The sequence below is a fragment of the Phyllobates terribilis genome, unplaced genomic scaffold, assembly GCF_046119375.1.
Source record: "Phyllobates terribilis strain yellow unplaced genomic scaffold, ASM4611937v1 Scaffold_453__1_contigs__length_1468511, whole genome shotgun sequence".
Classification (NCBI taxonomy): domain Eukaryota; kingdom Metazoa; phylum Chordata; class Amphibia; order Anura; family Dendrobatidae; genus Phyllobates; species Phyllobates terribilis.
The window spans coordinates 1,282,600-1,297,839 of NW_027363213.1; the positions used below are offsets into that span (position 1 = coordinate 1,282,600).

At 43.9% G+C, this 15,240-nt stretch overlaps 2 protein-coding genes across 2 annotated transcripts in view; both read left to right on the plus strand.

Annotated features, from left to right (window-relative positions):
* The window catches only part of LOC141229036 (oocyte zinc finger protein XlCOF29-like), a 242,596-nt gene extending 234,100 nt beyond the window's left edge, over positions 1 to 8,496 (plus strand). Inside the window, exons 2-3 of the mRNA XM_073667402.1 lie at positions 7,993 to 8,142; positions 8,272 to 8,496. Of these exons, the coding sequence (XP_073523503.1) occupies positions 8,065 to 8,142; positions 8,272 to 8,496 (303 nt within the window). The 5' untranslated portion in view covers positions 7,993 to 8,064. The remainder of the gene's footprint in view (positions 1 to 7,992; positions 8,143 to 8,271) is intronic.
* A 45-nt stretch (positions 8,497 to 8,541) lies between these two features.
* The window catches only part of LOC141229039 (uncharacterized), a 36,743-nt gene continuing 30,044 nt past the window's right edge, over positions 8,542 to 15,240 (plus strand). Inside the window, exons 1-2 of the mRNA XM_073667405.1 lie at positions 8,542 to 8,657; positions 8,741 to 8,838. Of these exons, the coding sequence (XP_073523506.1) occupies positions 8,573 to 8,657; positions 8,741 to 8,838 (183 nt within the window). The 5' untranslated portion in view covers positions 8,542 to 8,572. The remainder of the gene's footprint in view (positions 8,658 to 8,740; positions 8,839 to 15,240) is intronic.

The following is a 15,240-nucleotide window of genomic DNA, read 5'->3' on the forward strand; positions in this document are numbered from 1 at the left end:
ATAGCTGGTCCCGATGGATACCATGGTACCCTGACTTCATGTGATGACCCCAGAGTAAAGTGGTTTGTGAGATCTAGCTATAAGCTGACTATTCTCATGCACTGCAGTTTATGAGAGCAGTGATAAAAAATAAAATTATACATGTCCCACAGTGAAATTAAGTATGTAAAAAACACAAAAAAACGCACACATCACGAAAAGCCGTTTCGCCATTTAAAACGCAGCGATTGTGATAAAACAAAAATAAACAACAAAAAAAAGTACACACAGTTGGTATCGCTGCGTCCGGAATGACCCGCTCTATAAAACTGGCATGTTATTTATTCTGTTTCGTGGACACTGTAAAAAAAATAAATAAATGCACACCAAAACATCGCTTATTCATCATACTGACTAGCGATCAAAAAGTTATGTAAAAAAAATGGTAAAAATGAAACCACCAAACCGCAAAAAACAAGCCCTAATATAACTAATAGTCCTAATATAGCTCATTCGGCAAAAAAAATAAAAAAGTTTCAACTCTCAGAAAATGGCGATGCCAAAACAAGTTCATTTTTGTAAAATATTATTTTTAGTCTGTAAAAATAGCAAAGCACAAAAAATATAAATCTGGTATTGCTGTAATCGCACCGACCCGACGAACAAATCGGTCTGATCACTTTTACTGCACAGCGAATGGCGCAAAAAATATAGAAAAAAATTACAGTATTGCTGGTTTTTGTTCATTTTAGGTCTGAAAAATCTGCATAAAAAGCGATCTAAAAATATGTGCAAAATGGTACCAAAAAAAATCTGCCACTCGACCCGCAAACAATAATCGATCTTACAGCTGTTTGCCCAAAAAAAAAAAAGTTACGTGTGTTTTAGTCTAATGTGTATGGAGGCATTAAAAAGTAACATATTGGATGTTGCCTCTGGCGCAGCCTAATAGACTTTCATACATTGCAGGCCCAGACACCATTATTAGGCATTTAAGTATCGTAGTAACTAGGCAGCCCCATACTATCGAGTACTTGGGGAAGAGGGGCATTGAGCCAAACTCTGTCAAACCTTATTAGATGCCATGTTTGCATTTGACAGCAGTAAATGGTTAGACTGCCAGGGTTGGTGTAGCAGCCGTACCTGTGCCATCCCTGCGGTGTACATCTGTTCTGGTGCTCAAAAGACTTAATTTCTTTTAAAACAAATGTTTAACTTGTTAAAAAGTAACAAAATGTGTCTTGTGCTTTTTGCAGGTTTTTTTCTTATTACAAGGATTGTTGGTGGCAGTTTTCTTTTGAAACATTTTAATATCTGAGAAAAAAAAGGTCAGTAAAGTCCACTCACCTTTGGGGTGTGGTGCAGTATCAGCCTCGCGCGGATCCAGCCAGAGCAGCCTGGTTCATGAATCAGAAAATAGGAGGAATGATCCAGCATATCAGGCTATAAACTTGAATAAAACATAGCTTTTATGGAGCCATTAAAAAATGCTGCTACCACCATAATAAGTCTTAGTGCACACAAGGATCACAGCTGTCTCGACCTGCGCTTTTCGACGTGCAGTCTTAATCATGGTCTGTCTGAACTGTGGACTAGTGAGCATATAAGGCTATGTGCCCACGTTGCAGAAATGAAGCAGAAAATTTCTGCTTCATTTCTGCAAGTCCTCTCCCGGAAAAACGCATGCGGAATTCCGCACGCGTTTATCACGCTTTTTTCTCGCGTTTATCGCGCGTTTTCCACATGCGGAATTGCCTTGCTTTTTTTATGCATTGGACAAAGGCAATTCCGCTTGCGGAAACGCAGAATTAATTGACATGCTGCGGATTTTTGAACGCAGCATAAACGCTGCGGAAAAATCCGCAGCATGTGCATAGAACTTGCGGAATCCCATTGGGGACCATGGGGTGCGGATTACCAAGCGTTTTACAAGCGTTTCCGCTGCGGAAATTCCGCATCAAAAACGCTTGTAATCCGCAACGTGGGCACGCAGCCTAAAGGTAGGTTGTAATTAAAGATAATAGTCATCATGTGCTCACTAGTCTCTGAGGTCAGTATGATTAGCATAGACAAAAGTGAAATAAAAACATTAGTGACACATATTATTACCCTCTAAAATTAATATCATTAACTTGTAGAAAAAATAAAAATATTTGATACAAATATAGAATAAATATAAAAACTAGCGATATACCATGTCCAAGGTGTGAACAAAACTGTCACTAATATTGTAGCATTAGATCCTGCCTGAGATTTAAAAATCACAAGAATTAAAAATCTGCTGGGATTTTACAACTCTGGAAATGTATGTGAAAAAGGAGATGATACCAAGGGGATTAAGGCTAAAATAAGTGGCCTCAGCCCTGTATGATGAGACATTTCACACAGAGTGGAACTGCATCCTTAGCGATTGTTCATTGAAGTTGATGGGTTAATCCTGAAATATGAGGAGCTAGAATTTACAAAAACTAAAACAGAAATAAAAAGTATCCAATCCTCATTGGAAACATTTGTGCACAACAAGGATTTCACTAGCCATAATGACAAACTGAAAGCTAATTTAGCGATGATAGAAGATTTTATTATCAACATTAAAAAAACAAAATTCAAACATGATAGTGAGGATTACTCACAGAACAAAGTGTATGATTGGAATAAAGGTCCATTTTCTATTCTAAAAAAACGTCCCTACAAACATACAACAAAACCTGCCAAAGTCAGTTTCAAGGGTATGGATGTTTCTACAGATTTTTCTTCTACCTTTCCTACATCAGATCAGATGAACATTCAGATTCCTCAGTAAGCTCGGCAAGTGAAAATCAGCAATTTATGACCAGCAGAAGTATCCAGCAAAATACATCTACTAGCATGCCAAAAAACGGAGGAAAGGGGGGCCGCAAACACAAGCGGAAACAGATATACCACCCGGAACAGAAACCACCGCTATTAGAGCTAGCGATTTGGAATTTGTCCAGTTTTGTGTTATCAGAGGAACAATTATCACTTTTAGTGAAAGGCCTAAGTTTTGCCCGTACCAATGAGTTTGATGTATTTAGAGCAATTTTGGCTGGTAATAGACTGGCGCGGAACCTTACTGTGAAATGTCATTTTGATAGCTCTGATAATGATGTTGAAAATATTACTGATGTTGCAACAGTTAATTCTGATATTACTCCTAACAAATCTTTTTCAGAACAAAAGGTGTTATTATAATTGAAATCATTGGAGAGGGAATCTATGGAATCTGATACCTCTCTGAATAATCTGTTTCATAGGGGAAATCCATCCTTTAATCCACTTCAATCACGTTCCATGGTTTTAGACCAGTTCAGGATCTTATTGAAAAGGATTTGGGTTCTCTAAAATAATTAAATCACTCATAAGGGAAATAAAAATAACAATCTAACTAGAAAAGAAAAAATTGCCCTGAGGGAACTCAAAATTAATATGAGTTTGACAGTGCGACAAGCAGACGAGTGGGGCACAATAGTGGTATTAAATTCTATTTAGCTCAAGCTCAATTTGATTAATTTAAGAAACAAAAAACACTGATGTGTATTTGGAACTAACCAGAGACCCCACCAATGATTTCAATATGGAATTTATATTGCTACAAGAAGGTTTGAGTACAGGAGCCTTGGATAAAAAAACTGGCGGAACAGCTCTATGTGGAACAACCTTTCATACCTATATATCATTAATTTCCTAAGAACCACAAAAACATATTTCCACCACCACCCAGACCAATAGTAGCGGGCTTAGATTCTATGGGAGAGAGACTGAGTGTGTAGATAGATTTCTATCTTCAACCACTAGTGCAAGAAATTCCCAGCTACATTAGTGACTCTAAATTTGTGGCTACTGTATTTAAAGATTTTTCTATAGCAAGAAAATTATCACTGGCTATTATGCGTTATTATACACACGTGGTCAAAATTGTTGGTACCCCTCGTTTAATGAAAGAAAAACCCACAATGGTCACAGAAATAACTTGAATTTGACAAAAGTAATAATAAATTAAAAACCTATGAAAATGACAAATGAAAGTCAGACATTACTTTTCAACCCTGCTTCCACAGAATTTTGAAAAAAAATAAACTCATGAAATAGGCCTGGACAGAAAATATGGTACCCCTGAAAATAATGTGACAAAAGGGACATGTTAAATCAAGTTGTGTCCACTAATTAGCATCACAGGTGTCTACAATCTTGTAATCAGTCAGCGGGCCTGTATATAGGGCTACAGATACTCACTGTGCTGTTTGCTGACATGGTGTGTACCACACTCAACATGGACTAGAGGAAGCAAAGGAAAAAGTAGTCTCAGGAGATTAGAAAATTATAGACAAGCATGTTAAAGGTAAAGGTTATAAGATCATCTCCAAGCAGCTTGATGTTCCTGTGACTACAGGTGCACATATTATTCAGAAATTTAAGATCCATGGGACTGTAGCCAACCTCCCTGGACGTGGCCGCAGGAGGAAAATTGATGACAAATCAAAGAGACGGATCATACGAATGGTAACAAAAAAGAGCCCAGGATAACTTCTAAAGAGATTAAAGGTGAACTTAAAGCTCAAGGAACATCAGTGTCAGATCGCACCATCCGTCGTTTGATCCAAAGTTGACTTCATGGGAGAGGACCAAGGAGAGCACCATTGTTGAAAAAAAATCATAAAAAAGCCAGACTGGAATTTGCCAAGCTACATGTTGACAAACGACAAAGCTTCTGGGAGAATGTCCTATGGACAGATGAGACAAAAATGAAAGTTTTTGGCAATGCACATCAACTCTATGTTCACAGACTGAAAAATGAAGCATATCAAGAAAAGAACACTGTCCCTACTGTGAAACATGGTTGAGGCTCTGTTATGTTCTGGGGCTGCTTTGCTGCATCTGGCACAGGGTGTCTTGAATCTGTGCAGGGTACAATGAAATCTCAAGACTATCAAGGGATTCTAGAGAGAAATGTGCTGCCCAGTGTCAGAAAGCTTGGTCTCAGTCGCAGGTCATGGGTCTTGCAACAGGATAATGACCCAAAACACACAGCTAAAAACACCCAAGAATGGCTAAGAGGAAAACATTGGACTATTCTGAAGTGGCTTCTATGAGCCCTGACCTAAATCCTATTGAGCATCCTTGGAAAGAGCTGAAACATGCCGTCTGGAAAAGGCAACCTTCAAACGCGAGACAACTGGAGCAGTTTGCTCATGAGGAGAGGCCAAAATACCTTTCGAGACGTGCAGGCGTCTCATTGACAGTTACAGGAATCGTTTGATTGCAGTGATTGCCTCAAAAGGTTGTTCAACAAAATATTAAGTTAAGAGTACCATCATTTTTGTCCAGGCCTATTTCATGAGTTTAATTTTTTTTTAAATTCTGTGGAAGCAGGGTTGAGATGCAATGTCTGACTTTCATTTGTTCATTTTCTAATATTTTTAATTTATTATTACTTTTGTCAGAGTCAAGGTATTTCTGCGACCATTGTGAGTTTTTCTTTAATTAAACGAGGGGTACCAACAATTTTGACCACGTGTGTAGCTCTATATCCATCCATACCACAGAGTGTAGCATTAACTAGCCTGAACTATCACTTGGATACCTATAGCACCTATACAGTCGAAATAAAAGATTTCATTATCGTGTCAAATTTCTTCTGGATCATAATTATTTCTGCTTTGACAATCCAATTTTTTTTTTTTTTTACAAAGGAGAGGAGTAAGAATGGGTAGCAAATTTTCGCCGTCATTGGATTAATGTCCAAATGGGAGGAGCAACACATTTCCAATGAGAGCAATATTTACAGCCCAAAAATCATATGGTACGGTCGATTTATCGACGACCTCCTCCTGATGTGGGGATGCACACAGGAGGAGGTGTTGAAATTTGCAGAAAATCTCAACAACAATGATTTCAATTTGAGATTCACACATTGTTTTGATTCTAGAGAAATAAATTTTTTGGATCTTAAATTGAACGGTGACAAATATCTCAATACTGTAAAAATAACACCATATGAAAAGAGATTGCCAGTAACAGTATTCTGCAGGCCAATTCTTACCATCCGCTGCATATCAAGCGCAATATTCCATATAGGGCGTTAATTAGGGCGAAACTAAATTGTACGGATAATACTGCGTTTGATATGGAAGCCAGTGAAGTTTATGACAGATTGGCAAACAGAGGTTATCCTGATTGGAATCTTATAAAATCATACAAAATGGTATCGAGCCTAGAACGTAAGGATCTTCTAAAAAATAAGGAGCGGAAAAAAGGTTTGGGATGTGAAACTTCTCTACAACTTATAGTCCGCAGTATAACAAAGTGGTGTCCATTATAAAGAAATACATACCAATGTTACCCCAGGATCCGGGGCTTAATACAATTCCTATCAATGATATTCGGTTTGTGGCTGTGGTACCACCCTGTCCCCCAGTCTTTTCCTGAGTGAGGAGCATAGGCATTCTGAATCTACTACCTGGTTAAACCTTAGCGTTTTTTTCAAATGCGGAGCGAGCCGCTGTAAAGCGTGTTCACACACAGTGACAAAGGATACTTTTACCTCACTGCATAATAATCGTATACACAAAATACATGACTTTATTAATTGCAGCACACCCTGGGTTATATACCTTGTTGAATGTATTACCTGTAAGATCCAATACATTGGTTGTACTACCGGCCCTTTAATACTACGGATTAGAGGACACATATCTGATGCGGTTAATCCTTTGGCCACAAATATTTCAGCAGCGTCAACACATTTCCGAACGTTCCATAAATGGGAAGTTTCAGCACTGAAATTTGAAGGCATAGAAAGAGTGTATAGACCTATCCGGGGGGGGAGACCATAGACGCAAACTGCTAAATAGGGAACCATATTGGATTTTTATGTTAGAAACCCGAGTACCCTTTGGATTGAATCTCAGGCAGGATCTAATGCTACAATATTAATGACAGTTTTGTTTACACCTTGGACATGGTATATCGCTAGTTTTTATATTTATTCTATATTTGAATCACAAATATTTTTATTTTTTCTACATGTCAATGATATTAATTTTAGAGGGTAATATGTGTCACTAACATTTTTATTTCACTTTTGTCTATGCTAATCATACTGACCACAGAGACTAGTGAGCACATGATAACTATTATCTTTAATTACAACCTACCTTTATATGCTCACTAGTCCACAGTTCAGACAGACCATGATTAAGACTGCGCGTCAAAACGCATAGGTCGAGACAGCTGTGATCCTTGTGTGCACTAAGACTTATTATGGTGGTAGCAGCATTTTTTAATGGCTCAATAAAAGCTTTGTTTTATTCAAGTTTATAGCCTGATACACTGGGTCATTCCTCCTTTTTTCTGATTTTAATATCTGCTTTTTTTATGGAGTTTTTCTTGTATTATAGGAAAACCTAAGGCCAGAAATAAACCCTATAAAACACTGTACATGGAAACTTTGGTATCAAATAACTCCTGTCTTTGTGTTCTTACAAACAAGCTTTTATTAATGCCTCAAACTTCTGAGTGTGAATCAGACCTGAGATCTAACATGATAGAAGATTACAGTCCGGGGAAGACTGGAAACATTCATATAGACGGCCGGTGGAGATGTAGTCAGTGACGGACTCTGGCCAAATATGTTTCTACAGCCGTAGTAGACGATGAAGATTTCGTCCTCATCATAAAGTAGTTATTTCTCATGTCACGTGTAATGAATATCTCCTGCAGTATAGATAATGCCGATTCCAGTGTCGGTAAATGAGATGAGAATTAGCTTTATGGAAGGTGGGTCTATGAGAAAGGTATTCACTTGCAGATTCTGAGGAAGAAACTGCTTGTTGTCTGTGGCCTAAAATATATAGGTTTTATTAGTAGATGTAAAGAAGAAAACTAGATACTGTAAAATAATAAATCTCCTCAAATGTTTCCCTTATTATCTCCAATAATTGTATTATTACACAGGATTTTTATGACGTTACATCTGCTCAACTTCTCATTCAGGTCTCTACAATATCAGATCCTCTCAGTGAAGATCTTCTATATAAGAGAACTTTCCTGATTTACCCATCAAAGATGGATATGGACAGAGACAAAATGACAGAGAGGATACTACACCTCACCCTAGAGATCCTCTTCCGGCTTACTGGAGAGGTGAGAGATTCTGATGACGTCACATTACATCATTCTTATCTATGGGAATAACAAATGGACAGAACTGGAGAGGTGAGGACTCTGGAAATGTCTGTAGTGAGATTTATTAATGTGTCTCTCCATAACCAGGATTACACAGTAGTGAAGAAGACCTCTAGTGAGCGCTGCCAGGCCCCTGTGTCTGACAGATGGAGAAGACCCCTGAGCCCAATCACGGGGCCTCCACCTCATCACTTGGTACATGAGAACATCAATGACCAGAAGATCCTAGAACTCGCCTACAAGATGATTGTGCTGCTGACTGGAGAGGTGACACTGCTGGGAATGCTGGGACATTATACAGTAACGCTATGAAGGGATTGGGGGATGACTGTATCATTGTATGTGTCAGGTTCCTAAAAGATGTCAGGGTGTCGCTGTCTATTTTTCCATGGAGGAGTGGGAGTATTTAGAAGGACACAAAGATCTGTACAAGGATGTCATGATGGAGGTTCCCCAGCCCCTCACATCTCCAGGTAATAGACAGGACTAAATACACACGGCCTATAATTATCTGTATGTAGAGAATGAATTCCGTCCCTGTATGTGTTTCCTCCAGATCTATCCAGTAAGAGGACAACACCAGAGAGATGTCCACGTCCTCTTCTTCCACAGGACTGTAAACAAGAAGATCCCAATATTCCTCAGGATTATCAGGTACATTCTCCCGTGATGTGTATACGGCTGTGAAGGTCTTGTGTTCGGTCTTGTTTTATCCACCAGAATTATATGGTTTATACTTTTGTAATGAGAATGGTGGAGATGGCAGGATTAGAGCTGATCATTAGTGATGAGCGAGTGTATTTGTTACTATTTGTACGGATAGTACGGTATTCGGGTTACTCGTTATTCTGCAAGTATTTGTGTAATCGCCTCGCTATATTCGAATGTCCCACCCTGTAGTTTTGGCGCCTCCTTTGCAGCCACTAAACATGCTGGGCTTCATAACCAATCACAGTAATGCCGCAGACATCTTGGTTGTGCCATTACTGTGATTGGCTGGCCGCCCAGCGTCATAGGGTCTATTTAAACCATGCTGCCGCCATTTTGTGCACATTGCGTCTGGAGCCTGCATTCTATAAGCATAGGGAGAGATTGCTCAGCAGCTAGGGAGAGTGTTTAGGCCTCTTGATAAAACAAAAGCCCTTTTAAGGGCTACCTGCAGTGTATACTAGTTCTGTGTTTAAAGGAGCCGCTCACTAGCTCCATAATACCATCAAAAAATAGCTCTTTTCAGAGCTGAAGGCACACAACAAAGTCAGAGTACAAGGAGGGAGAGATTGTGTATTAGGTAGGGAGTGTATTAGGTAGTGTTCTTCCAGTGTCCATATTAAAACAGCTCTTGTAAGAGGCAAAGCAATGTTTTTCCAGCACACACAGAAGTAGCATTTTGTGCTGCCTTTTTTTTTAGAACCGGTCTATTTTCCCGGCTGTTTTAGGGGTCAGTGCCTGCCTTCTGTCCATATTAGTCCACTTAAAAAAGCGTTTTGTGCCTTACACAAAGCAGTAGTCCAAACATTTCCTACTGCCTGCTACAAAGCATGCACCAGGCCATTTTAACCACTATTTTGGCTGTGACAGCTATCTTGGCTTGTGCCATCAACATCTGAAAATCTGTCAACAAAACCCAAAATGCCAAAAAAGCCTGTTGTTAAGGGACGTGGACGTGGTGTTTTCAGTGGTGCGCGAGAAGGCACTCTGTGTCAGGTTAGAAGAAGCTTGATGCATTCACTATGTTCCTGGAAAAATTTCCCGGTCTGGAACGTAAACGTGTGTGGAAGCCAGAAGAGTGAGAGCAGATTCTGTCGGGGATAGCAGACAAGGCCTCTACGCATTTATCAAGAAGCAACAAATCTTCCACGACCACACAGTCTACTGTGGATACACAGAAGACTGGCCCATCCAATCCTGAAGCTGGTTCTCCTTCCTCCAGCCATTATCAGTCACAGGAGACATATGACCCCAAGCTTGGCCACTCCGAGGATCTGTTTGGTACGTATCCTTTGGATGGCTCTGGACTATCACTGTGCAGCATTGAAGAGGGACAAGAGAAGGTGGCATGGGTTCATGCTCAAATATTTGAGGACCTACGGCCAGAAGAAAGCCACTTGGCGGAACGTCATTTTTTGTCTCCAGAGGTGGAGGCTAATGATGAGACACAGTTGCTATCAAGTCAGCCTACAATGTCAACTGGGAAGGAGGATTAGATGGAAGACGAGGTGGTTGATGATGTGTCTACTGATCCGACCTGGACCGTTGACATGCATAGCCATGACAGCAACACAGAGGAAGATGGATATGTAGCACCAACACAGGCACCAAGCGGTCATGGTTTGCCCAGAGTGAGAACTGGGTCAACTGTTCCCAAGAGCACCCTCGCTGTGCGCCAAGTCGGGGCAAGGGGGCGTTCAGCTGCTGTGTGGAATTTTCTTCCTGAAAGTCCTTCAGAGAAAAACATTGTAGTCTGTATCATCTGCCATACCAAGTTGAGCAGAGGCCAGGGCAAAGGCAACCTACATACTCACCATCCAAGGCTCAAGTTCGATGCTTGAAAACCTTCTATTCAGGAGACATAAATACAAAACAAAAATCTAGGGTGGGAAGACATCAGCCCACCACCAGGATATAGGAGTACTACCGGACTAAGGCACCCTGAAGGAAAAGCCCCTCCAGAGACGGGCCTCCCTCCGGGCACCCAGTCTTTTATACTCCAGAGAACTTACATTCACCAGGTCACCTAGGATGTTCCTCCAAACTTCATCTAAACTGAGGATTTTACTCTGCATCGAAACTAAAACTTGTGCATTCCACGTGAAATACCTGACCACTGAAATGGTTCGGTCCCTTCTCCCAAGGTCTCCGAACGCTCCATAGGCCCGCCCGGCATAGGACAGAGTAACCAATGGAAACTCCCACCCTGTTGTACACCTCTGTATTAAAGGGACAATAAAGCAAGAAGTGCTTCATGCTTTCCAGCATGTTAGCACAAGCCTCACGGGGGCAGCGCCAAGTCAAGTCCCAGTACTTCCTGGGGATCCTGCTAGTATTTAACAAACTCAACCCAACCTTCAGATCCCGACTTGGGCAGTCCTTGAGGACCAATGAACTCTGAAAATGAGAAAGCAAGACCCTCCTATCGAGGAGTTTCCTCGGGAGGGACCTCACCTCCGACATTCCCAGACCCCACCGGTGGATCTGGATCATTTTCAGAACCGGGGTAACATAAGCCTGGAGATGCCCATGCGGTGTGCGAAGATCCATCAATCTTCCCCCTGTCTCCCATTCCTGGAAGAAAGGCTGAAACCATCCCTTGCAGGATAATACCCACAGAGGAGCCCTCTCCATCTAGAGGTTTGCCATGTTAACGTTCAAGAAGGTGTTCACTAGGAACACCACGGAGCTCACCATATCCAACCAGCCTAGTCTCCTCGTGCGGTAATTGACCTCCCGCTTGACTAGGTTCAGTCTATTCCCCCATAACATCTGAAAGAACAGACTGTAGACCCGTGTACAAAGAGGCTCTGACAAGACAAAGATGCTGCCCAGGTAGATTAGCAAGGGGAGCAGGAAAGCTTTGCACAGGCCAACCCTTTCCCTCAGGGTCAAAGACCAACCCTTCCATTGGTCCACTCTTTGGGCGACACCTTTGATTCTGCCTTCCCAGTTTTTCATGAGGTAATCACCCTGGCTGAATTCGGTGCCCAGAACTTTGGCGTGTTCTTGGGGTTCAGGGAGGGTGTCCGGAAGATCAAACCCCGCTTCTCCGCCTCCCAGCCAGAGACTTTCACACTTATCCTGGTTGATCTTGGACCCGGATGTCTCCGAGTAGCGCTCCACTTCTGACATCACCACTATTGCCTCCTCTTGCGAAGAAACAAAGACTGTGACATCGTCCGCGTAGGCCACTACCCTCCGGATAGCCTCCGGCGCCGTCCTGCCCATCCGCACCCCTGCCAACGATCCACAATCGATCCTTCTGAGAAAGGAATCAACTGCAAAGGCGTAAAGCAAAGGGCTAAGAGGACAGCCCTGACGGACACCAGATCCTACCCTGAAAGGTTGTCCTATCCACCCATTTACCAGAGGGAAAGTCTCAGCCACTGCATACAAGGTCTTAAGCCAGTCCACAAACCCTCCAGGCAGACCATACCTCAAGAGTGGACCAGAGGTACTCATGGTTAACCCTATCAAATGCTTTTGCCTGATCCATGGTCAGCAAGAACCCCTTCCAAAGGCCTGCCCTGCCTTGCTCCATGGCCTCTCGGACAAAAAGAACAACAGTAAAAGTGCTACAGCCAGGAACGCAACAGTGCTGAGCCTTCTAAAGGAGCCGGGGTGCAAACTTCACCAGCCTGTTGAAAAGTATCTTAGCCAAAATCTTCCTGCTCACATTGAGAGGTGCTATGGGACGCCAATTCTCAATGCATGACGGATCCTTACCCTTCGACAAAATGATCAAAGCTGACCTCCTTAATGATCTCGGCAGAGTGCCCAAGGAGAGACACTCATTAAACACCTGAGTCAAGAGAGGGACTAAAGAGTCCCTTAAGGTCCTAAAGAACTCGGATGTTAAGCCATCCAGACCTGGCGACTTTTTGGGTCTAAGCCCATCGATTGCCAGTCTCGCTTCCTCTTCAACTTTGAGTACTGCACACACCTCGTGAGCGGTGATCAGGCTATTATCAGTATAACCATCCCGCTGCTGTGTCTCTTGAAACAATCACTGCATAATCTCAAAGAGGAAGTTTTGAGTGCCCAGCATGTTGGTATGGAGCCAGATTTCCCAATGGGTGTTACTACCCAGCCCACTCAATATTCTGAGGCAACAATGGGTGATGAGGAGGAAGATGAGGAGGGAGAGGACTTGTTTTTCTGTGCTACCGAGGGGGCTCGTAATGCTACAGAGGGGACACTCAACCCAAACTTCATGTCTGTCCAGGCTGGATGAGCTGGAGAGGAGGTGGAGGTGGAGGAGGAGGCGAGTCAGCGTGAGGAGAGGATGGGTACTTTTTCTACTGTTGGGGACACGGAACATTTGCCTTTTTGCAGCTTGGCCCATGTTATGGGTCCGGGTGGTGGAACCTCTGTGCCGAGGTGCAAGGAGGGACCCAGAGGGGCGTGACTAAGTATCCACCCGAACCGACCCTGGTAGTACCGCAGCTAACAACACTGTGACCAGGGAGGATCCGGGCTGAGGGACCAGGTGCTACTCTGGGGACAACCTTGTAAGAGAGCAGGTGGCTCCCACGGGTCAGATGGCTGGGAATGACCGGTATGGCGGATGGACACGGCAAGCAGGCGGAAGTCTCTGGTAGCAGACAGGTGGTCACAGTTCGAGAAAGCAGAGCAAGTAGCAGTCTTTAGGTTTACCAGGAAGGTGGTCAGAGCAAGTGACGGCAGGGTCTCCAGGCAGGCTGGCAGGAAACAGGCAGGTGCTCCCAGGTGAGCGGGCAGACAGACGAGGCGGGTAACTGGCAGGTAACTGGTGGGTGCTCCCAGGTGAGCCGGCAGACAGATGAGGCAGGTAACCGGCAGGTAACAGGTGGGCGCTCCCAGGTGAGCGGGCAGACAGACGAGGCAGGTAATTGGCAGGTAACTGGTGGGCGCTCCCAGGTGAGCGGTCTGACAGACAAGGCAGGCGGATGCTCCCAGGTGAGCGGAGAGATAGCCAAGGCAGGTCCTGGCGCCTTTAAGGCGATCAAATAACTCAGAGATGAGCGGAAAGGGGTATTTATTTTTAACCGTGATCTGATTGAGTCCTCTATAGTCAATACAGGGGCGTAGCGAGCCATCCTTTTTTTTGACAAAGAAGAATCCGGCTCCAGCCAGGGAAGTAGACTTCCGGATGAATCCCCTGGCCAGATTCTCCTCTATATACTCAGACATGGCCCGGGTTTCAGCCGCAGACCACGGATAAATACGCCCACGGGGTGGAGTGGCGCCAGGTACCAGGTCGATCTGGCAATCATATGGCCTATGAGGTGGCAATGTCTCTGCTTCCTTTTTACCGAAGACTCCAGCATAGGGCCAGTAAGGAGCCGGAAGACCGGGTAAATTAGCTGGGGTAGGTGGAGGACGAACCGGAACCAGGCAGGTCTTATGGCAGAGCGGCCCCCACCGGAGTACTTCACCGGAATGCCAGTTCAACACGGGTTCATGTGTCTGGAGCCAAGGTAGACCTAGCAATAGGGAGTGGGAGAGTCCGGGCAACACATGGAAGGAGATTACCTCAGAGTTCAGCATTCCCACCTGCAGGGTTATGGGTTCCGTGACGAGCAGGATGGTCACCGGAAGGAGTCTTCCTTCCACGGAAGCGACTGACAAAGGTTCAGCCAGAGACTTGGTGGGAATACGGTATTTCTCAACCAGGGATTGGGAGATGAGGTTTCCAGCGGATCCAGAATCCAGGTGGGCGAGTTCAAAGTGACGGTTCTCTCCCCAGGAGATAGATACAGACAAAGTCAGGGTTGGAGAGGACTTACTTTTGTCTAGGGCGACCTCTCCGAGCGGTCCTAGACACTGGAGTTTCTCGGCCTCTCCGGGCAGGAACGGATCAGGTGCTCCTTACTGCCACAATAGAAACAGCTCCCCTCGGCTCGGCGTGAGTCTTGGCGAGATTTGACCATCTTGGTCTGGTCGATCTGCATGGGCTCGGGTGAGTGAGCCCGGGGAGTGACAGAAGAGGAGACAGGTCTCTAGAAAGTAGGAGCTAGGCGGGGAAACCTTCTCTCACGGGTGGTCTCTTTGGTGTGTTTTTGAAACCGGATATCAATCCGGGTAGCCAGCGACACCAGGTCATCCAGGGTGGTAGGAATGTTCCGACCGGAAAGACCCTCCCAGAAGACGGACACCAAGGCTTCGTTATCCCAAGCAAGCTCAGAAGCGAGGGTGCGGAACCATATGGCATATTGGCCCACGGTGAGACTCCCTTGGCGGAGACGTAGCAGAGCGGAGGCAGATGAGGTCTTTCATCCCGGTTCATCGAAGACTCTCCGGAAAGCAGTGAGGAAAGACGACAGGTCGGACACCAGGGGGTCCCCTCTCTCCCACAGGGGATTA